Source organism: Mytilus californianus, unplaced genomic scaffold (assembly GCF_021869535.1).
Source record: "Mytilus californianus isolate M0D057914Y unplaced genomic scaffold, xbMytCali1.0.p SCAF_4, whole genome shotgun sequence".
Classification (NCBI taxonomy): Eukaryota; Metazoa; Mollusca; class Bivalvia; order Mytilida; family Mytilidae; genus Mytilus; species Mytilus californianus.
In genome coordinates, this window is record NW_026262690.1 from 109,083,262 (window position 1) to 109,104,992 (window position 21,731).

The 21,731-nt window shown below is 31.3% G+C and overlaps 1 protein-coding gene across 2 annotated transcripts in view; it reads right to left on the reverse strand.

The window, feature by feature from the left end:
• The window catches only part of LOC127739089 (slit homolog 1 protein-like), a 296,950-nt gene that overhangs the window by 233,833 nt on the left and 41,386 nt on the right, over nucleotides 1-21,731 (reverse strand). For both annotated transcript variants that reach the window (XM_052250683.1, XM_052250682.1), the window contains exons 6-10: nucleotides 20,726-20,797; nucleotides 18,203-18,274; nucleotides 11,500-11,571; nucleotides 8,964-9,035; nucleotides 2,340-2,485 (exon numbers count right to left, since the gene is read on the reverse strand). In XM_052250683.1, the coding sequence (XP_052106643.1) occupies nucleotides 2,340-2,485; nucleotides 8,964-9,035; nucleotides 11,500-11,571; nucleotides 18,203-18,274; nucleotides 20,726-20,797 (434 nt within the window). The remainder of the gene's footprint in view (nucleotides 1-2,339; nucleotides 2,486-8,963; nucleotides 9,036-11,499; nucleotides 11,572-18,202; nucleotides 18,275-20,725; nucleotides 20,798-21,731) is intronic.

Consider the following 21,731-nt stretch of genomic DNA (forward strand, 5'->3'; position numbering starts at 1 on the left):
CTGCGTCGGCGGCGGCGACGTCGACGGCGGCGTCAATAATGTATTAGTTTGTGATTAGGTCTAGTTTGTGGACAACCACATGTTGTAGGTCAGTCATATTTGATCCTGCCCCCTCATTTATGGTCTATTGAATTTGAGACTTTTGCTTATATTACATGTATAAGTTTGTGATTAGGTTAGTTCATAGGGAACAACTAGTGGTAGGTCAATGATATTTGGTATGCAGATGTATAAGCATTGGCATATCTCATGTCAATGAAGATTATTTGGCTCCGCCTTCTGAGTCATGGTCTATTGACTTTGAAAAAATTTTGCTTAGTTGACATGTTAGTTTGTGATTAGGTCAGTTAAAGGGGAACCATTAGTAGTAGGCCAATGTTAATTGGCATTTAGTTGTATAAGCATTAGCACATCATATTTTCATGGAGAATATTTGGCCTCGGCCCCTCAGTCATGGTCTATTGACTTTAAAACTTTTGCTTAGTTTACATGTATAAGTTTGTTTAGATCAGTTTAAGAATAAGTGCTAATATGAAGTCAATGATATTTGGTATGCAAATATATTGCCATTTATAAGTGTTGTTTCCTTGTAGATAATATAGCTCCATCCCCTCGTCATGGTTCATTGACTTTGAAACTTTTACTTAGTTTACAAGTATAAGGTTGTGTTTATGTTTGTTTAAGGAGAACGACTTATAATAAGTCAATTATATTTGGTATGTAGTTGTATTAGCATTGGAGCATCTCATTTTTATGGAAATCTGTAAGCCATGTAACTCAGTCATGGTTTATTGAATATTTGCCAAACCTATGTTACACGTTAAGTATTGCTATTTTAATTTCAACATTTGCATGATCAAAATTACAAAAAAGCGAGACATATCTCTGTGATAACAGATTATCTATGTCACTTGACGCCATAAATATGTCGACATTGACGTATTCAAATCTACTGTTTGCATTGGATATGACGATCACGTGTTTCAAAGGTTATTTTACGTATCTGACTCCTTGTTTCTATATTTACGTATATTGACACTATTTTTCTATTAAAACGTATATTGGTGGTCAATATGAAAATGTTACTAAATTAAAATTTATGACGTCATGAGGTCACCCATAACAACCGAGGAGGAAGCGCCGCATCAGAAAAGAAAATTTGCAATTTATCAGGAGATTTCAAGAATTTTATGTTAAATGCAGACGATAAGAATATAGGAATGCTAATGCAACAAGCTATGAAGTTTAAAAAAAATGATATTCTCAATAACATGTTAAATTCCTGCAAAATACTATTAAAAACTACATAGAAAGAGCATTGAATCATTTTCTTATACATTATTTACATATGTAATACAGATATTAAGGACTTTCACTCGGTCAATACGTTATATATCGACCTGTTAGATTATATTGACACTCGGACTTCGTCCTCGGTCAATATAATCTGACCAGGTCCTTATATAACGTATTGACCTCGTCAAAAGTCCATAATTGATAAATAACTAATTGTTTGTCGTTTTTTTCCGGTTTCATCGGAAAACACTGTTTTTCTCTTACAAAACAGTTATAAACTTATATGACAATACCAAGAAGAGATAGATTTAAGACCATGTCAAAGATTAAAAACAAATCTAACGACAAGCAATAATATTATGTCGAAGAAAAAAATCTATGAAAATATGTAATTATCCAACTGAAACTGAAATTTTGAAAGAGTGAACTTTCATAAAAATGGTTTATATCAAGTTTTCGGAAGATTTATTTTATTTCTGTTCTTCGCTAGAGATTCAGATTGTATTTATTCACAAAATCAAGTTCTTTAAGCATTTCTAGTGAAAAATACTTCCTAAACATAACGTCGTTTTCAATACTCTCTGGGGTTACTTTATCTTCATTGTAAAGTTTACGTAATATTTGTGTTTACTAGTATAGTTTGAAAGATTACTTATTTCTTTTATGCAGTTTGACAGATCTACTACTCACCTAAACGTGTATTAAAAAGCGTATAAAGCAATCATTCTTATGAATGTAAAAAATAACATGGCATTCTCTAATTGTTAACTAATATGCAATTAGCTTTCTCTTTGACAACATGAAGATTATTTAAGTGCTATCAACAATATTTGTTTCATGATACATGAATTATTATAATTGGAAACGATTACATTCTGTTCAGATCATATTAGCAGTGCACTCCCTTGTTTTTAATGACCATATCTTTATTTTTTTCGTTATAACGTCTTTTGTAATTATGTCAAAACCCTAAAATCTATGGACTTTTTTATTATTATTGTTTTCTCTCTCAATAGATAAATGCTATCATAAAAAATACTTACAGGTACAATTATCGAAATCACTTTCGTGTAGACTTGACAGTTTTATATTATCCCGATCCACACAGGTACCAACATCATTAAACAAAGATTTTGATTTTAGCCAGGACCAAAAGGGAAAGTTACAATCACATACTAGATCAAGATACCTGTTTCAAATTGGAGTGAATGAATTTAGTTTGTGTTATGTACTCTTTAATACAGTCTAGCTTTGTATGCTATCACAATTCTAATCAAACACACAAGATACAACACGATCGTACTAAAGTTGTCAAACTGAAATTTCATATATATTTATGAAAATCGCGAATAGACATGACTATTTACATTGATTAAAAAGTATATATAAATATATTTATAAGTACGTCTGAACCAGTGACAACTCTACAACAGATTTATCCATCGGATCACCAGCAGTGATGGTGATACAAGGCTGACAATACATTTTGTATATACAAGTCTTCTAAACATCGGCCCAACAATGTTAGATCTGTAAATTTGCTTTCGCAAATGTTTTGTTCTTCCCTCGCCGGGATTCGAACTTATGCTACTGAGATATCGTGACACCAAATCGCCTTGCACTTTATCCGACGCGCTAGACCACACGAGCCTAGATTAAAACTGACGAGGAAAGGTAGCACCCGGCCACCGAATGCTTTTTTGTTGTAGATACTAGGTGGTCGAGTGGTCGAGTGGTCTAGGCGTCGGGCACATTTCAAAGCGGTTTGGTGCCACGATATCTAAGTAGCATAAGTTCAAATCCCGGCCAGGGAAGAACAGCAAATATGTTTCCGCAAATTTAGAGATCTTACATTGTTGGACTGTTAATTAGACAAATTACACATATATATAAATAATCATATATATAAATGACTGAATAATAGCCAACGATAAATCTAATGGGGCGATGGATCATATAATTAGGATACAGTACACTACAAAACATATTATATAACAAGTCTAAATCACCAAAACAATAGTAAAATGAACAAATGTTAAATATTTTGGATAACATATATCCTTCATCAGTATGATTACGATGTAAAATGAATCTTATCAATCATTTCTTATTGAACTATAACAATCTTGAATTATATACAACAGTTTAAACCGAACACAAAGACGCTTGTACAATTCTAAAATTCCAAAAATGACAGACACTGAAAAAATATGCTTCAGGTAAAAATAGTAATAGGCGATGTGAACCGGTACAATTCTGAAATTTCAAAGGTAACGACAGTAAAGATGCAATCCGAATGTGTTTCCCACCCTTTGAAATATTAATCATGAATTATATTTTCCACTTTTTTTTTAAATAGTCTGATTCATGTGTTTGGATCACTTTTAGGATCTTTAGTAATTTTATTAAATGCAAGTAAATAGCCCCCAAAAAAACACTATTTTTCCATTTAGCACATCAAACTACATGTAGATCCTTAAAACAACGATTCACTAATAAATACTTTAAACACTAAAAATAAATTATATGTGATAGAAGTTTATAAAATGTCATACAGAATAAATGTAATTTATCATTTGAATTTCGATATGGTTTTCATCAGTGATATTTGACAATAGACTAACATATTTATCTGTTTTTCTTTAGGCTAACAAACGAAATCAAATAAGTGTTGCTGCTTCTTACAGCAGGTTTCATTATATATAAATTAACAAATGAAGAAATTATGCCGTCATTTTTGCTTACAGTACTTGCAACCTTAGGCATTGCTGTTTGACGTGAACTTGACTGATCGGTGAATGATCAGTGACGAATATTTGACTGATCGATGACTGATATGTGATCGATGACCCATAGAATCCGTCAGATACGTAAAATAAGCTATGAATGTTACCGTGCAAACGGTCAGCGATCGATCAGTAAACTAATTATATGCACGGATCGGACGGATACGTATATAATTAAAATTCTTATGTAAAACGAACTCCACACTATTTACAATCTTTTGGCACGGACCTCTACGAAGACACCTTTACTCGTAAATATGTGATAAACTTGGTCGCAATAACACATAAAAAAATATATAAAGCACATTTCACGCATCATATATATTACTCCATATTCATATTTGTCTGCCGAATAAATTACATAAGAGTAATGTCATGCTCGGAATGTTTCTGTACAAGTAAAAAGCGATACAAAGTTATCATTCAATGACACTAGATGATTTAAATAAACAATAGTATCACAGTAAAGATACTTAAAGCCTTTTTAGATTGATAGAGTGTTGTTTTAACTCTTGTGTCAAAGTACAAATGTTTCTTCTTTTTATAAAAAAAATAATGTAATGTTATTTGTAATAAGTTATTTTAAGAATGTCTGTAGTACTATACAAACCCTTGGTTATTTGAAAGAATTTTGATAAAATTAAAATTAAATTACTGAAACTTTTGTTTGTGTTGAATAAGAACGCAATAATTTTATTTATTTTGATAGAAATTATGAACCGCCATTTGATTTCAGTATTTTTTGTACATCAGGATTGTTTTGTTTGTTTTTTTATAAATATGCTGAATGTTAGGGAAAAGATACTACATATTTGTTCGCGTTGCTTAAAAATGCAAATTTTCTTCTTCTATATCAGAAATAGTGCAGCATAAATTGCAATCAGTCATTATAATGCATTTAGATATTAAGTAGTTTTGTATAAAATGTGAATAATAAAAAAGATAAATATGCATAAACTTCTGTTTTTGTTGAATAAGAATGCAATCATTTCTTTATTTATATGAAGATTATTGACCACCATTAGATTTGTGTATTCTTTATAGTTTCGGATTGGTTGTTTTTCATAAAAATAAGATTATCAGAGAAAATATACAAAATGCTGTTCGCATTGTATAACATTGCCATTTTTTCTCCTATTGATAACAAATAATACAAGGCTTTTGTAACTAGTTATAATATTTCAATGACCTCAAGATAATTTTTTTATAAGAATTTTGATAATGTAAGGAGAAAAATTTTGAAACTTTTTTTTGTGTTGAATACAAATGCAATAATTTCTTTATTTTGATAGAAATTATGAACCGCCATTTGATTTCAGTACGTTTTGTACATCAGGATTAGTTGTTATTTATAATTTATGCTGAACTTAAGGGAAAAGATACTAAATATTTGTTCGCATTGCTTAAAAATGCAAATATTTCTTGTTTTATATCAGAAATAATACAACGTCAATTGCAATTAGTCATCATAACTGCATTTAGATAAGTGATTATGTATAAAATGTGAATTATCAAAGGATAAATATGCATAAACTATTGTTTTGTTGAATACGAATGCTATCATCATGATCATTTTTTACTTTAATGTAGATTATTGACAATTTAATATTTGTACCTTTTATAATTTAAGATTTGTTACTTTTCATAAAAGTTAAAGAATATCAGAGAAAATATACTAAAAGGTTGTTCACATTGTTTAAAATTGCCACTTTTTCTTCTTTTGTTGAAATTTAATACAATGTTTTTAGTAACTAGTTATTTCAAAGGCCTGAAGATAAGAATTTTTTCTTAGAATTTTGACAATGTAAGGAGAAATATACTTTAATTTTTGTTTGTGATGAATAAGAATGCAATCATTTCTTTTTCTAAATGGAAACGATTGATCGCCATAAGATTTTTGTACTCTTTAAAGTTAATAATTGGTTGTTTTTCATTAAAAAAGAAGAATATCAAAGAAAGTATACAATACTGTTTGCAATGTATAATATTACAAATTTTCTTCTTTTGATAAAAAAAAATGCAATGTTATTTGTAAATAGTTACTTCAAAGGCCTCAAGATGAGTGTTTTTGATAGAATTTAAAAAAATAAAGTTTGTTTGAGTTGAATAAGAATGCAATAATTTTATTTATTTTGAATGAAATTATGAACCGCCATTTAATTTCAGTACTTTTTGAACATCATGATTGGTTGTTTTTTTTTCATAAAATATGCAGAATTTTAAGGAAAAGATACTAAATGTTTGTTTGCGTTGCTTAACAATGCAAATATTTCATGTTTTATATCAGAAAAAATGCAAAGTCAGTTGTAATCAGTAATTATACCAGCATTTAGATAAGTAATTTTGTTTAAAATATGAATAATTAAAGGATAAATATGCATAAACTTTTGTTTCTGTTGAATAAGAATGCAATCATTTCTTTATTCAAATGGAGATTATTTACTGCCTTTGGATTTTTGTACTTTTATAGTTTAGGTTTTTTTTTTTATAAAAGTAAAATAATATCAGAGAAAAATATCCCAAAATCTTGTTCGCATTGTTCAAAATTACCATTTTGTTTTCCTTTGATAAAAATAATGCAATGTTATTTGTAACTAATTATTTCAAAGGCCTCAAGATAACATTTTTAAAAAAAAATCTAAATAATGTAAGAAGGAAAATACTTAAACTTTTTCTGTGTTAAATACAGATGAAATAATTTCTTTATTTCGATAGAAATTCAACCGCAATTTGATTTCAGACTTTTTGTACATCAGGATTGTTTTTATTTTTTTTTTTTTTTATAAAATATGCTTAATTTTTAGGAAAAGATACTAAATAGTTGTTAAATATGCATACACTTTTGTTTTTTGTTTAATAAGAATGCTTATCGTTACTGCACATTGATGGAACTTATTTTTTGCATCATATAATGGGTTGTTTTTCACAAAATTAACAGCCAGTAGTCAGCAGTTCTGTGCTGACACGAATTATCATTGACAATGTCATATTTATAAATTAACTGTTTACAAAACATTTGAATTATTGAAATACTAAGGCTTTTCTACCTCATGAATAGATTACCTTAGCTGTATTTGGCGAAACTTTTAGGAATTTTGGTCCTTAATGCTCTTCAACTTCGTACTTTATTTGGCCTTTTTAACTATTCTGGATTCGAGCGTCACTGATGAGTCTTTTGTAGACGAAACGCGCGTTTGGCGTAAATACAAAATTTAATCCTGGTATCTATGATGAGTTTTTTTACAAGCACTGGGTCGATGCCACTGCTGGTGGAGTTTTAATTCCTCGAGGGTATCACCAGCCCAGTAGTCAGCACTTCTATGCTGACATGAATTATCATTGATAATGTCATATTTATAAATTTACTGTTTACAAAACATTTGAATTATTGAAATACTAAGGCTTTTCTACCTCAAGAATAGATTAACTTATCTGTATTTGGCAAAACTTTTAGGAATTTTGGTCCTCAATGCTCTTCAACGTCGTACTTTATTTGGCCTTTTTAACTATTTTGGATTCGAGCGTCACTGATGAGTCTTTTGTAGACGAAACGCGCGTCTGGCGTAAATGCTAAATTTAATCCTGGTATCTATGATGAGTTTATTTAAATGAATATCAGAGGAAAGATAAAAAAAAAAGTCATTCGCCTTTGTTTAAAACATTAATAAATCACCAATATCTTTTATCTTTATTAATGCTATTTGTTATGTGTTATTTCAAGGCCTCTTTGTAAGTTTTCTCAGAGGTTTAAGATAAAAAGTATAAAAAATACTTAAATAATACACTGAAATTTGCAATAAAAGATCATTTCATTTTATTTTCCAGAGCATTTTGGAAAAATAAAAAATCACAATAATCGCAGTAAACACCGTTTAAGGACTCTTTGTGTTTGACAATATATAACCTAAATAGACGAAAATCACCATTCTTTTATAATAATATTTAAAGTTAGTTTTATCTGCATATTTCTTTACTTTTTAAAATTTTAAAAATATGCTGAATAATTAATAAAAGAAATGTTGATTTTTGTACTTGAACGTTTCGTATTTTCCATGGCGCCATTTTGATTATATGAAACAAAACTTAGATTCCGTAATTTTTATTAGTTAATTCTGTGACATAGAACAGTTCAATTCATCAGAAAGGTCAATCGGTCTGATCCGTCCGATCAGTCCGATCAGTCAAATATTTTTACTATAAGTCTGACGGATTGGTGACGTGAGTTTGACCTGAACTTGACTGATCGATGACTGATCGATGACTGCTGATTGATCGCTAAAATAGTAACGCCTAAGGTTGCAAGTATTTTATACTGGTCACTATTTTTTTCTCTGACATTTTATATAGCTACGACAATTCAAAACAACTCCAGCAGTTACAGTTTTTTTGCAATTTAATGCGTTAGAAATTAAATAAACTTTTTTAATCGTGATTTTGTTACATAGATCTATGATAAATGTATCCCTGTATAACATCTGTAAAATTTCAAGTAGTTTGTTACTGTAACAACTTTTATTACTATACTGGCCAATTTGAAGGTAAAACGAGTAAAAACTTTTTATCGTACTATCTTCTCTGAAACTTATACATGTTTTGTTAATCTTTGTTAATTTTGTACCAAATACTGTTATGTTTATATTCTTTATCATCTTAAATTTTAGTATTGATTAATGTTTAAATTTTTATAGACATAGAAATTTACCTCGTAAACAGGTAAGGATCATGTGGATGATTCACAATCAACAAATTTTATTCAACTGCAGTGTTTGATCTGTCACTATCTCACGATGAAATAGGAACCAAATAATATAATACTGCTTTAAAAATCGGTTGTGAATGTCATTAAACTATTAATTGTTCAATAAACATATTTGTACTTACAAATATTGTAAGTTAGTGTTATGTTCGAAAGTGTCGTTCTTGATAAATGTCAGATTGTTTCCTAACAAGTCTCTGAAAAATATAAAGCAAGGCAAAAATAGTTAGATCATGTTCTAAACTTATGAATCAATTAAGAATAGACAAATCGAGGTATGACGTCATTATCTTATCAAGTAGTTGTATGCGCATCACATTCTAGACAAACCCACATTAATTCAACCATTGCCGATTAATAAGTAATACTATAATAGTATATGTTTTATATTTAACTTAATATGACCCGAAATCAATACAATACATTATGAAAACATTTGGAGTTTTGGTAAATTTTCATAGTATAACAACGTACAAAAATACTAAAAAAGCAAATCTTCCTTTATTTGAAATTTTATATCTAAATATCGGTGAGATATATAAATCAAATAACTTATTGTATTGTTCGAACAATCGAAGAATTGGTCGCCAAAATAATCTGTTTTGGTGTTTATCTGTTGATTAATGGTTAAATGTAAACAGAAATATTCTGTACAACAGATTTAGAAAGTGCAATATCAATGTTATATTGTTCAGCATTGAAGTAGATATGACAATCATCAAGCACGAGACCAAACAGTTAATGTTTCCGCTATGTAACAAAAGTAGGGGTTCAAATATCGCCACAGATAATACATTCTTGGGCTAAACTTGAGAGGAGTTATTTATTTATTATGGTGTTAGACCTGTGTAACCATTGACGGCAAACGGCTGAGCTTATGTTGTCACATGTTTTGTTATAATGATGGCATATTTTGATATTAATATTGGTTTACTCATGTGGTCTTTACATCATTGATAAACCCATTTAATCTAAAACAAGTTGTTGACATGATACGGGTAAGGTTATTCTCATATATGTATTGCTGTGTGTTTGTTTATTCAAAATTTGCTTGATGTATAAGGAGGGGGGTTGAGATCTCACAAAACATGTTTAATCCCGCCGCATTGTTCCGCCTGTCTCAAGTCAGGAGCTTGTTGCTTTTGTCAGTCTTCTATGTTTTAGAAATTTAAGTTTACTAATATGTTATGGAGTTTACCGTCCATTTCACTGAATTGTAAACATTTGTTAAGGGACCAGCTGAAGCCCGCCTGTGGGTGCGGGATGTTCTCGCTGTGATGAAAACCCATTCGTGGTATTCTGTGGTTGTTTGCTATTTGGTCTCTTTAACACATTCCCCATTTCCATTTCAAACTTATTTTCGTACAAATAGTTAAGATAAATTCTTCCGTTTCTTTTGCCATGACATTGTCAGTTCGTTTTCGACTAGTGAGTTTGAATTTCTCATTGTTACCTTTTACCTCCCTTTTGTTATGCTGGACGAATTTTATCATATTAACTAATAAGTACTTATTTCAAATATTTCGAAATGTTACTCGAATAAAATGAACTTGAATTGTAACTTTAACTCTACCTGTAAATGTAACTAAACCTGTAACTTTAACTCTAATTTTGGCTTTATTTATGTCTTGAATTGAATAACGCGAACAGTAACGCCCGCGAAGTTTTACTCGATAGATAGCACCCCCATCCGACGCTCATACAACAAACAACATTAAAATTGGTTTAAAAAAATGTTTTTCAAAAAGGGTAAGCGAGGTTGCCTCAACAATTTATGTGATATCCTCATCAAGTAATGAAAAAAACCATATTAAAAACTGGAACGAACACATCATAACTATAAAATAAAGAAACCACATATTACGTTCTGAAACAACCATATTCCGTGTAACCGCTTACACATCAAGTATTGTTTAAACCACATTGCCTAAAGCCATAGCTTCTTTAATTAATGAAATAATATTAAGTAATGCTAAAAGCATATCAAGTCATTACGAAACCATATCATGTAATATAACTTACATAATAACTATATTGAGCATTTCACAACATCATTAAGTAGTGTGAAAACCATACTATGTATCACAAAATATCTTCTCATAATAAAACCATGTCACCTTATGTCATAGTGTTCCTTGAGACAATCGTAGCATTCCATAGCGTTAAGTCTAGTTAAGTCAAACGAACAATTGACAAGTGTTTGAGGAATACAAATATTTGTAATATATTAATTTTGTTAACATTTATTTTTGATCGAGGTAAGCCGTTTCAATTGATATGTTATAGTGTGCCTTTCTATGTTGTAATGTTAAACTACTGCTGCCGATTAGGGTGAAGGTTGGCACCTGTTAAAACGTTTAAACTAGCCGCATTTGTCCTAAGGCAGTAATATGTTGTTCAGTGGTTGTCATATGTTGATGTGGTTCATAAGTGTTTCTCGTTTTTTTAATGATTAGACAATAAGTTATCCTGTGTCAATTGATTTACACAAGACATTTTGGGATTTTTATAGCTTTCTACTCGTTGTTAGTCAAGAGTCCGTGTTAAAGGCCGTACTATCACCTATAATGGTTTACTGTTTACACATTGTGACTTGGATGGAGAGTTGCCTCATTGGCACTCATACCACATCGTCTTATTTCTATACACATGCATACTTACAGTGTCTGCAGTGCTGATAAGGTTTGAAATGCTCCCTGCTGTATTGTAGTTATTTGATTGTTACGCAAATCTCTGAAACGAAGTAATGCTGAGATAACCATAATGCATTTGTTATCCTGTAACCGGTGAGGGATGAATTAAATTCATATTTTCGAATTTCATCACCTCTTCAATATTTTAAATGTAATCATTGAAATACAATCGAAAATTTAAGCAGATAATTAAAATAACCAAATATATTTCTTTTAACTGCTTACATAATAGCATTTTGAACAAACAAAATGTTTTGCTAAAAAAATCTTAAATATGAGGTAATTATACCATAGTATCCAATAAGACAACTTGAGCATTCCATAGCGTTACGACCAGTTAAGTCAAACGAACAAAGTACCAGTGGTTATTCTGTTTTAAGAGCTGTACTACACAAAGATGTAGAAATTGATCAATAAACATATTGGTAATCTATTGTTTTTGTTAATATTTCTTTTTGTTAATATTACTTTTTTATCGAGTTAAGCCATTTCAATTGATTTTTATTGGGTGTATTTTTATGTTATAATGTTATACTTCTGTTGCAGGTTAGGGTAATGGATGGCGCCTGTTAAAACGTTTTAACTGGCTGCATTTGTTTGATGCACACGACTGATGAAGCTAGTTTGTCTAACGAAATATTGCTTATTTCTATTCAAAATTTAATAGAAAATTTTTAATGCATCAATTAGCGTGTTATATTCGTAGACATTTATTTCATTTTAATTCAGTAACTGTCAACGATGCCCATCTCTTTATAAAGTTCATTTATGAAATATCTGACTCTAAGATCACAGTGACACTGCTACGCACGTGAAGGGTGTGATCATATTTACAGATCTGTATTGCAAATCCACAAACAATCATCAATGTTATTCTCCGTTGAGTTGTCATCCGAAACATTGTACCAAGATAATTTCACACAGCCAGTGCCATACGAACACAACGGAATTGCTCCACAAATGATACTGCAAGAACTCAGCGTTCACTTTAAAATTTGGGGCTACAGAAGAAAAGCCACATTCCTCTCATTCTAACAAAATCTATTTTTACAATAGAAAAACTAAACGGCCAACAAACGTGTGCCGTTTGTTTTGACTTACCATCCCAAATTGAACAAGTAAACACATTTTATCCGCGGAAATTGGAAATTTCCGTAGGCACAAAAGCCTAATTGATTTGCTGATGAGAGCTGATGTATCCTCTAAATCAGTCTCTTTCTCTGTGAGCTCTTGCATGGGATGCAGAAAGTTCATTGAAGCTTGTTTATATAAAAGTGTTAGCCGATTATATGTGTTGCAGTTAATGCACATGTTTTTGTGGGTATCTTATAAATGAATTACTATATTGAACTCCCGATATAGAATTAGATGCTTCTTATAATATGGATATATTTGTGAAACTAATCGTAAAATTAAGGTAAAAAAAAGGAGTACATTTTAGTCTTCTTTTTCCCCTAGAAAGACGGCTCATTTTGTAAACAGGGACCCTTAGTCTGTTACCTGAACAACTAACATATATGATAAATGTACACAGAAACATGATGGGTTCCTTCGGACGCATCAACATTATAACGTGTTGTTTTCACTTTTTCCAAAGGTGAAGCAGGTTCTGCTTACTCATTCTGATCACATGAGATCACCCAAAATGTTTGGTGCGGTTCGTATTGCTCACTCTTTGGTTTTCTTTGTTGTGTTCTCCGTACTTTTGTTTGTTTTTTTGTTTGTTTGTTTGTCTTTTTCTCTTTTAGCCATGGTGTTGTCAGTTTATTTTCGACTTCTCAGTATGAATGTCCCTTTGTTATCTTTCGACTCTATTTAATGATTTCTTAATATTATGATCTGACCGTCACTGGTGAGTCTTATGAGAGAACTTTAGGTTTTTGACGTACTTAAACGTAATATACCTTAACATTTCAAAAAATGTTAATTGTTATCTCCCGCTGACCATTAAACTTATAAATTAAACAAAAATCGTATATTTTGAAGTACGTAATACACCTAAACTTGGTCGTTGTAAAATTGTGTGTGTCTCTCTTTCTCGATTTAGTTCAAATCTTTTTAAAATAGCGTATTCCACGAGCGAGAGTTTACACTTATATCTGAACATACGAAAAGGCAAACTTTGTTTGCATGGGACAGTTAACAATTTTACCAATTTAAACTAATTTGTCAATATGGCGTGTCGCAATCAAAGAGTTTACGGGAAAATTAGTGTTTGAACATATTTATTCTAAAAAGGTTAAAGTTGATCAAAGATTAAGGACACAAGTTTAGTAATTTAGGTAAATATATACATGCAGGTTGTAATGTTTTTCTAATATTTAGGGATATTATTTGATTATCATTTCGTTTTGGGGGTTATTTTATTTGATTGCCATTAAGGGTTTTGTTAATATTTGTAAGAATACAAACATGATTTCTTTTGTCTTATTGATAACTCAGCTTTTCTTTTTTAAAATGAATGATCTGTGTGGTGTGTGCCATTACAAAAAAATTATCCAAAAAAGCAGTTTGAAAACTTTTACCTGGAAAGTATGGCAAGTGAAAAAAAAAACAGTGTGATAAATTTGCAGAAGCAGATTCAAGAGTGTTATTATTATGGTTGTTACGAACGGACGAACGGCTGGACAGGCAGAGGGATAGAAGGTAGCATTGTGATAATATTACTATTCGAAGCATCGCTGGGGAAAGGTAATTACTCTGAAAAAAAATGCTTTCGCGGAGAGAAAAGGTCGACGTGTCGACAAAATTAGTTGCAAGCCGACATGAAAGCTATCGAAGGCGAGATACGGTATCAAATGACGCATAATGGGTAATAATATCTTAATCATTTATATCACCGGAGCGTGATTAGACTCTTAGATTATTGGACCCGCCCCCTTTTACCACGATCAGCGTATTAACTATAGAAATTGATTGTCACATGGCAATTGGATTGAACTGTCAATCAAATCAATTTATTACCATAACAGGTGAACTATTCCGAGTAGGGTTTTCGGAAATGGTCATTTTTATATTTTTTTCCGGTTGCATTGCCTTAAATATTGGACCGACAATCAAAGCTGAATGAAGCAGCATATTTGATTGGGTGAAAATCCGTATATATGCTCAATAGTTATCAAAGGTACCAGGATTATAATTAATACGCCAGACGCGCGTTTCGTCTACATAAGACACATCAGTGACGCTCAGATCAAACTAGTTATCAAGCCAAAGGAGGTCCCAAAGTAAAGACTTACCTAGCTCTGAAACTACCTTTTGTGTTAGTTTTTGACAAATGCATTTGAATTTCAATCAAGGGAAAACATGTGATAGTATTTTCAAATCAAGAGTAATACACCAATAGCAAGAAATCATAACTTAAATTATTAAAAATAACTTTCAGAAAATTTCATCCAATTGTAAATATACGACATACATTTCTATGGTTTTCTATAGGAGAGTTCAATTTCTGTTGATTTAATTCGGGAAGCTATCAGACTATATCTGCTACGTTATAATCCGGACTACAACAAACTTGAATATATAGCAAAACATTGGTTCTAAAGTGGTAGATTAGTAACAGGGGCGGATCAAGACATTTCAAAAAGAGGGGTTCCAGAATAAAAGAAAAAAACAATTGTCTACTTTTCCGTAATTTTTCCGTAATTTTTCTAATTTTCCAAAAACAAAAGGTAGGATCAAATCACAGACACCCGACCCCTGCGTAAATTATTTGTAATTTTTTATGTGTAGTACACAGTAAGTCTACATGGTCTGCAGACAAACTACCGAGTATTACCAACGATATTTAAGTTCATTTTCTTTTCTGCGTCATAATTTTATTTTAAGTTTTTTAAAGATAATATATCATTACTGAAAAACTTCCCACTAGTAACCAATAATCAGACTGAAACGGCCAAATCGAACTGAAAAGTTTTAAACATGTTAAAAGACGGAGAGAAATAAAAATAAATTATTCTGCCTCTTCATTTTGAAAATGCTCTTCCAAAATTTGTTTAACAATAAATTCGAGGGTCCTGTTTTTTTACTTCAAATTTGATCTAGGCCCCTCCCAAATAGATATGATTGTATTAAGAAGAACCATTATATTCAACGCATAAACTTGTTTATTTTTTTTCATTTCCAACTGTGCAATCAATTTCATTCAGTCAAAATCAGGGCAATCAATATCTTCAATTCAAATTCACAGCAACCTCCCCCCCCAAACACCAAACCGAAAATCGAATGGTCCGTGCCTGATACATGAATGTTATTTTAGAATTAAAACAATATCACAACTATCCGACTGAAATCTGAAATGCTGAAACCGGGGAAGGGAGACAACCACAATTTATATTATGTCTTATAAAGCCGTATAAATGTAAGTATAAGTTACTTGTGTTAACGTACATAAGTTTCGTTTGAAACTTAAAATTCTCTATGTAGACGAAACGTTCGTCTGGTGTGTCAAATTATAAGCCTAGTATCCTTTGATAACAATAATGTATATAACGTTTATATGTGAAAAATAAAATGTTCCGCTGGGCATTTTAAAATTAGAATACGATGCTCTATCTTTTTTTTAACTATGACTTACAATTTCTTTTAAAAGTGCATTATATCTCTGAATTTGGAATATGATTAAGTATTTGACATAGCATAATTTCTAACACAGAATGAATGTGGTCTTATAACATAAAACAAATGAAAGGTGATACATACCATTTATGGTCAAGTATCCAAAATCCAACTATCGTTACGTTCAGCACATAAAAGAACCCCAGGAAATCAATTTTGAAGAAATCAAACAATTTTTATTTTATTTTGGACCATTTGGACCTCAATGTGGACCAATTTGTAGATGGGACCCAAAATACACTATTAGATTCGGTCTATCAAAGAATATACATAAGAAGATGTAGTAACCCCAGAGATATGGAACCGTGTGATAAACTATTATAAAGATTCATGCATTTATACACAAGTTATTGTCAAGTCAATCCCAACCTTCCCTTTGTGGAAAGGAACAGTGTGGTACTATTTCATAGAGATCTATACACTTAAACTATAGGTATTGTCTAGAAATTAGGCAATCTTCTTCGGACAACGAGGACGACAACGATTCAGAAGACACCGATTATATCATAACATTTTACGACTTTAATAATTCAACTTCAGTCAAACCTGCTCAAGAGACCACCTGTATTAAGCAAAAAACCTGTGTTATAAGACCATTAATTTTATATCCCTCTGTAGTACATTTCATACGAATTGAACCTTTATTTAAAGACCATCTGTCTTAAGAGACTACTTTTTTTGCTCACCCTTAAGTGGTCCCTTAAAACAGGTTTCACTGTATAAGACGGAAACAAAGGAACAACAGAAAGACTGGACTGCAACAAAAACAAACGCCAACAAACACAAAATATTTCAAAGGGAACGACTATTTAACTTCCAGGGGGGAAAATATTCTGATCCCCTATTTGATGGACATTTTTTTTTTGTCAAGCAGAAGACAAAAAATCCCCAATACCTTAGTGTTAAAAATTGAAAAAAAAATCTGATTGATCGTGTCAAAAAACTAAGTAAATTTGTTAGCGCTTTGCACGAAAAAAAAAACCTATTTCTGACTAACAAAAAATCCATACCCCCCTTGAAGTTTGATGGTTGCTCCCTAACTGATATCATTTAAATCAGAATCACATTATAACTAATCCTTCAGTAAATCCTTAAAACAAATTGACAGTAAACGTCATTCATTTTTGAACTAGGATATGGTGACGATATAACATTTTACAACTTAACTTAATCAGATTTTTTGTATATCCGGCGGAATCGAACTAACTGTTATTCACTATATTTTTTTGTTTAGGAATTGACGAGGAGACAAATGTCAAGTTACATTACTCATTAATCGTGTTAAAAAAGGTAAGACAAAAACACGTTGTGTGGTTTCGCTTTTTTTTTTAAAGTGAGCTTACTTCTCGAATTTAAAATTACTGACGAATGTTTTCGTTTACTTTTACATGTAGAGGCTTTAAAGGATCATACTATTAATGGTTGAATTGTTGATTAATATAGTTACAGATATCCATAAGCATAACAAACGAATACATATTAACAAAAAATCACCATCAAACAATTAGGGTGGGCGATATTTGGTTATTTACAAACCAGACCGCACTGGAACTATGGATACACCAAACCAGGAACTTCATTTCTAAGAAACATGCAATTTGTGCCCTCACCTTTCATTTGATACATAATTTACCAAATCATAATGTTCATAGATTGATGTTTACACCTAAGTGTAGGAACTATTTGATTTTGAATAAGAACTTCTTACCGGTATGTTCCTTTTTGACAAGGCCTGATTTTGGTGATGTTACATTTTACAAAGTCTATTAGAGCTAATAGCCGGTGCTAGGAGCCGTCGTAAACCTGCAGTGAGATGATGGCTTTCTTTCTTTTATCCCTGTTGCAGGCCTCGCTGTGAGTTTGAGATGAACAAAAAATTTCAATAAAAGCGCGGTTCCTTTGCTTTTTGTGAGTTTTTTTTATGGCATACACATATTTTGTGTCATAAATGAATATCCCACATCCATCGTTTTTTTTATTATAGTGGGTTTGTTTGACTTAAGATCTTGTTTCCATTTACATCTCGTAAATATTGTATAATGTATACGTACAGTTCGGTAAGTGCTTGTAGGTTGCCAAACATTCCACGTTGTAGTGCAGTTATTTGATTATTGTACAACGATCTAAAATAAAACAAATAAGTATTGCTATGTTTACCTGTTGTTAGTATGTTAGGCAGTTTTCTTTGCTTAAATGCTGGGGAAAAGGTCTAAATAGGAGCCAATACTCAATACCCTTTCGGAGCACCTGAGATCACCTCCAATATTTAGTGGGTTTCGTAATGCTCAGACTATATTTTCTATGTTGTGTTTTATGAACTATTGTTTGTCTATTGGTCTTTTTTTTAGCCATGGCGTTGTCTGTTTTTTTTTTCGACATACGAGTTTGAATGTCACTCTGGTATCTTTGGCCCTCTTATATGCATATAACGTTTATATGTGTTATTTAAAATGCTCCGCTTGGCATTCTAAAATTAGAACATGATGCTCTGTCTTATTTGTTAAGTATTATTCAACTTACAATTTCTGTTAAATTTGCATTATATCTCTAGATTTGGAATGTGATTAAGTATTTGACATAGCATATTTTCTGACACAGAATGAATGTGGTCTAATAACATAAAACAAATGAAATTTGATATATACCTTTTATGGTCCAGTATCCAAAATGTAACTATCGTTAGATTCAGCATATAATAGAACCCTAAGAATTAAATTTTGAAGTAACCAAACAAAAAAGTTTATTTTGCACCCGTTGGACCTCAATGTGGACAAATTTGTAAGTGGGACCCAAAAGCCAAAATCTTAATACACTATTATATTCTGTCTATCAAAGAATCTACTTTAGAAGAAATAGTAACCCCAGAGATATAGAGCCGTGTGATAAAGTTTTATAAAGATCTATACATTTACACACAAGTTATTGTCCTGAAACAAGAAAAAAGCTTGTTACGGGCATCTTTTGAACCCAAATTCCTATAAAGTATCCCCTACAGTCAATCCCAACCCTCCCTTTGTGACAAGGAACATTATTCAGAGGTTGAGTTAGCTATGAACCAGGTTTAATCCTCCATTTTCCATCATAAGACAATGCCTGTACCAAGTCAGGAATATGACAGTCATTATCCATTCATTTGATGTGTTTGTGCCTTTGATTTTGCCATTTGAGTAGGGACTTTCCGTTTTGAATTATCCTCAGAGTTCAGTATTTTTGTACTTTTACTTCTTATGGTACTATTTAATAGAGATTTATACACCTATACTAAAGTTATTGTCTAAAAATCAGTCAATTTTCTTTGAACAACGAGGACACCTACGACGCCGATAACGCCGATTATATCATAACATTATACGTCTTCTATAATTCAAATATAAAATGTAAAACAACAGAACCGCAGAAACACTGAACAGCAACAAAAACAAACGCCTACAAACAAAACACTTTGTGTTACTAAAAACGTTAAATCAGAATCTACTTTATAACTTATCCTTAATAAATCATTAAAAGAAATTGACAGTAAATGTCATTCATTGTTGAACTCGGAGCTATGGTGACGATATAACGTTATACAATTTAACTTAATAAAAAATTATCAGATATTTTGTTTAATCCTTCTGGACATAGTTGCTTTTTTGTGTATCTGGCAGAATCGATTTAACTGTTAGTTTCTATATTTTTTTGTTTAGAAATTGACGGAGATACAAATGTCAAGATACATTACTCATTCATCGTCTTCAACCGTCGGATAAATATGTAAGACAAAAACAAGTTGTGTGGTCTAATTTTGTTTTAAGTAAGCTTACTTCATGAATTCAAAATTGATGACGAATGTTTTGTTTAATTTTACAAGACTTAATGGTTACATTGTCGATCAATATAGTTACAGCTAGCCATAAGCATAACAACCGAATACATATTAACCAAAATCACCATCAATCAATTAGGGTGGTCGATATTAGGTTATTTACAAACCAGACCGCACTAGAACTATAGATACACCAAACCAAGAACTTCATTTCGGAGAAACATGCAATTTTTTCCCTCAATTTTAAAATGCCTTCATATATTTGTGTAGTATTGAAAATTATCTGTCTAAATGTGTTCTACAACGATCACAGTCCTTCGTCTTTCATTTCATACATAATTTATCAAATCATAATGTACATAGGTTGATGTTTACACCTAACTGTAGGAACTATTTTATTTTGAATAAGTACTTCTTTTCTGTGTGTTCTGTTTTTGACTTGATTTGGTGATGTTACATTTGACAAAGTCTATTAAAATTATTTTTACAGAAATGAAATCCGTCATAGCCGGTGCTAGGAGCCGTCTAAAATCTGCAGTGAGATGATGACTTTGTTGCTCCCTGTTGAAGGCCTCGCTGTGAGTTCGAGATGAAAAACTGCAAAAAAGACGGTTCCTTTGCTTTTTGTGAGTTTTTCTGTGCATACACATATTTTGTGTCATAAATGAATATCCCATATCCATCGTCTTTCTATCATAGCCTGCGTTTGTGTGAATTAAGATTTTGTTTCCTTTTACATATCGTTAAATATAGTATAATGAATACGTACAGTCGGATAAGCGCTTGTAGGTTGTCAAATATTCCACGTTGTATTGCATTTATTTGATTGCTGAACAAATATCTGAAGAAGAAAAAAACGAAATAGTATTTCTATGTTTAACTGTGGTTAGTATTTATGCAGTGTTATTTTCTCAAAATTGTGGTGTATACAGAACAATTGACCCTCAACTAAATAAACAAAAATCTTGCAGCAGAATCGAGAAAATGACTCCCAAAATTCCTATGTAATGGACTAGTTACCCACCAAGAAAACCAATAACGATTAAGTGTCAAACTCATTTCTGAGTAATGTCGCTCGTTTCCAAGTCATATTGTAGGGTTTTGTGGTCACTCACGAGTCATGGAATTGCTTTTACATTTACAATTCGTTTATTATTCCAAGCATCACGATGGAGAAGCATAGTACACAATCTTTTGTAATTTTTCTTTCTTAAACTTGAGTTTCTTGATCGCGTACTTCTGACTAACAATGCAACCATATCTGTTTTGTTCATCGTTAATGAATGGCTTACAAATGCGATATCTGCATTTTACTTGGGACGGGTCTTAGTGTGTGACAAGTATATCTTGAGCATCGTGTTTACCTTCCCGATTATTGCCTTTTTGGCTACTCTATGGTCATCAGTGGATTTTGTGCATTCTCGACTTTTTCATTACGAACAGTAAAGACATCAATATTTTTGATTTCTAAATCATAAGACCCACACATTTTTTTGACAAAAACAGTTTCTAACTGAACATAACTTAATTCATGTTTAGGGTTGTGTAGAATGTAAACATTCTAGAATTTAAAATCCAAATCTTATTAAATAATTGAAGAAGTGGTAAACCTAACAAGAAAAGTTGGCACAAAGCCAGACAAGGAATCAAAGGTTTGGAGATATTTATTTCCTGATATAATATGATTTTAAAGATATTGTAAATTTTTCAAAACACAATATCAGTATTCGCATGCAAGTATCAGTGTATTGACAACTAGACTGGTGATACACTGT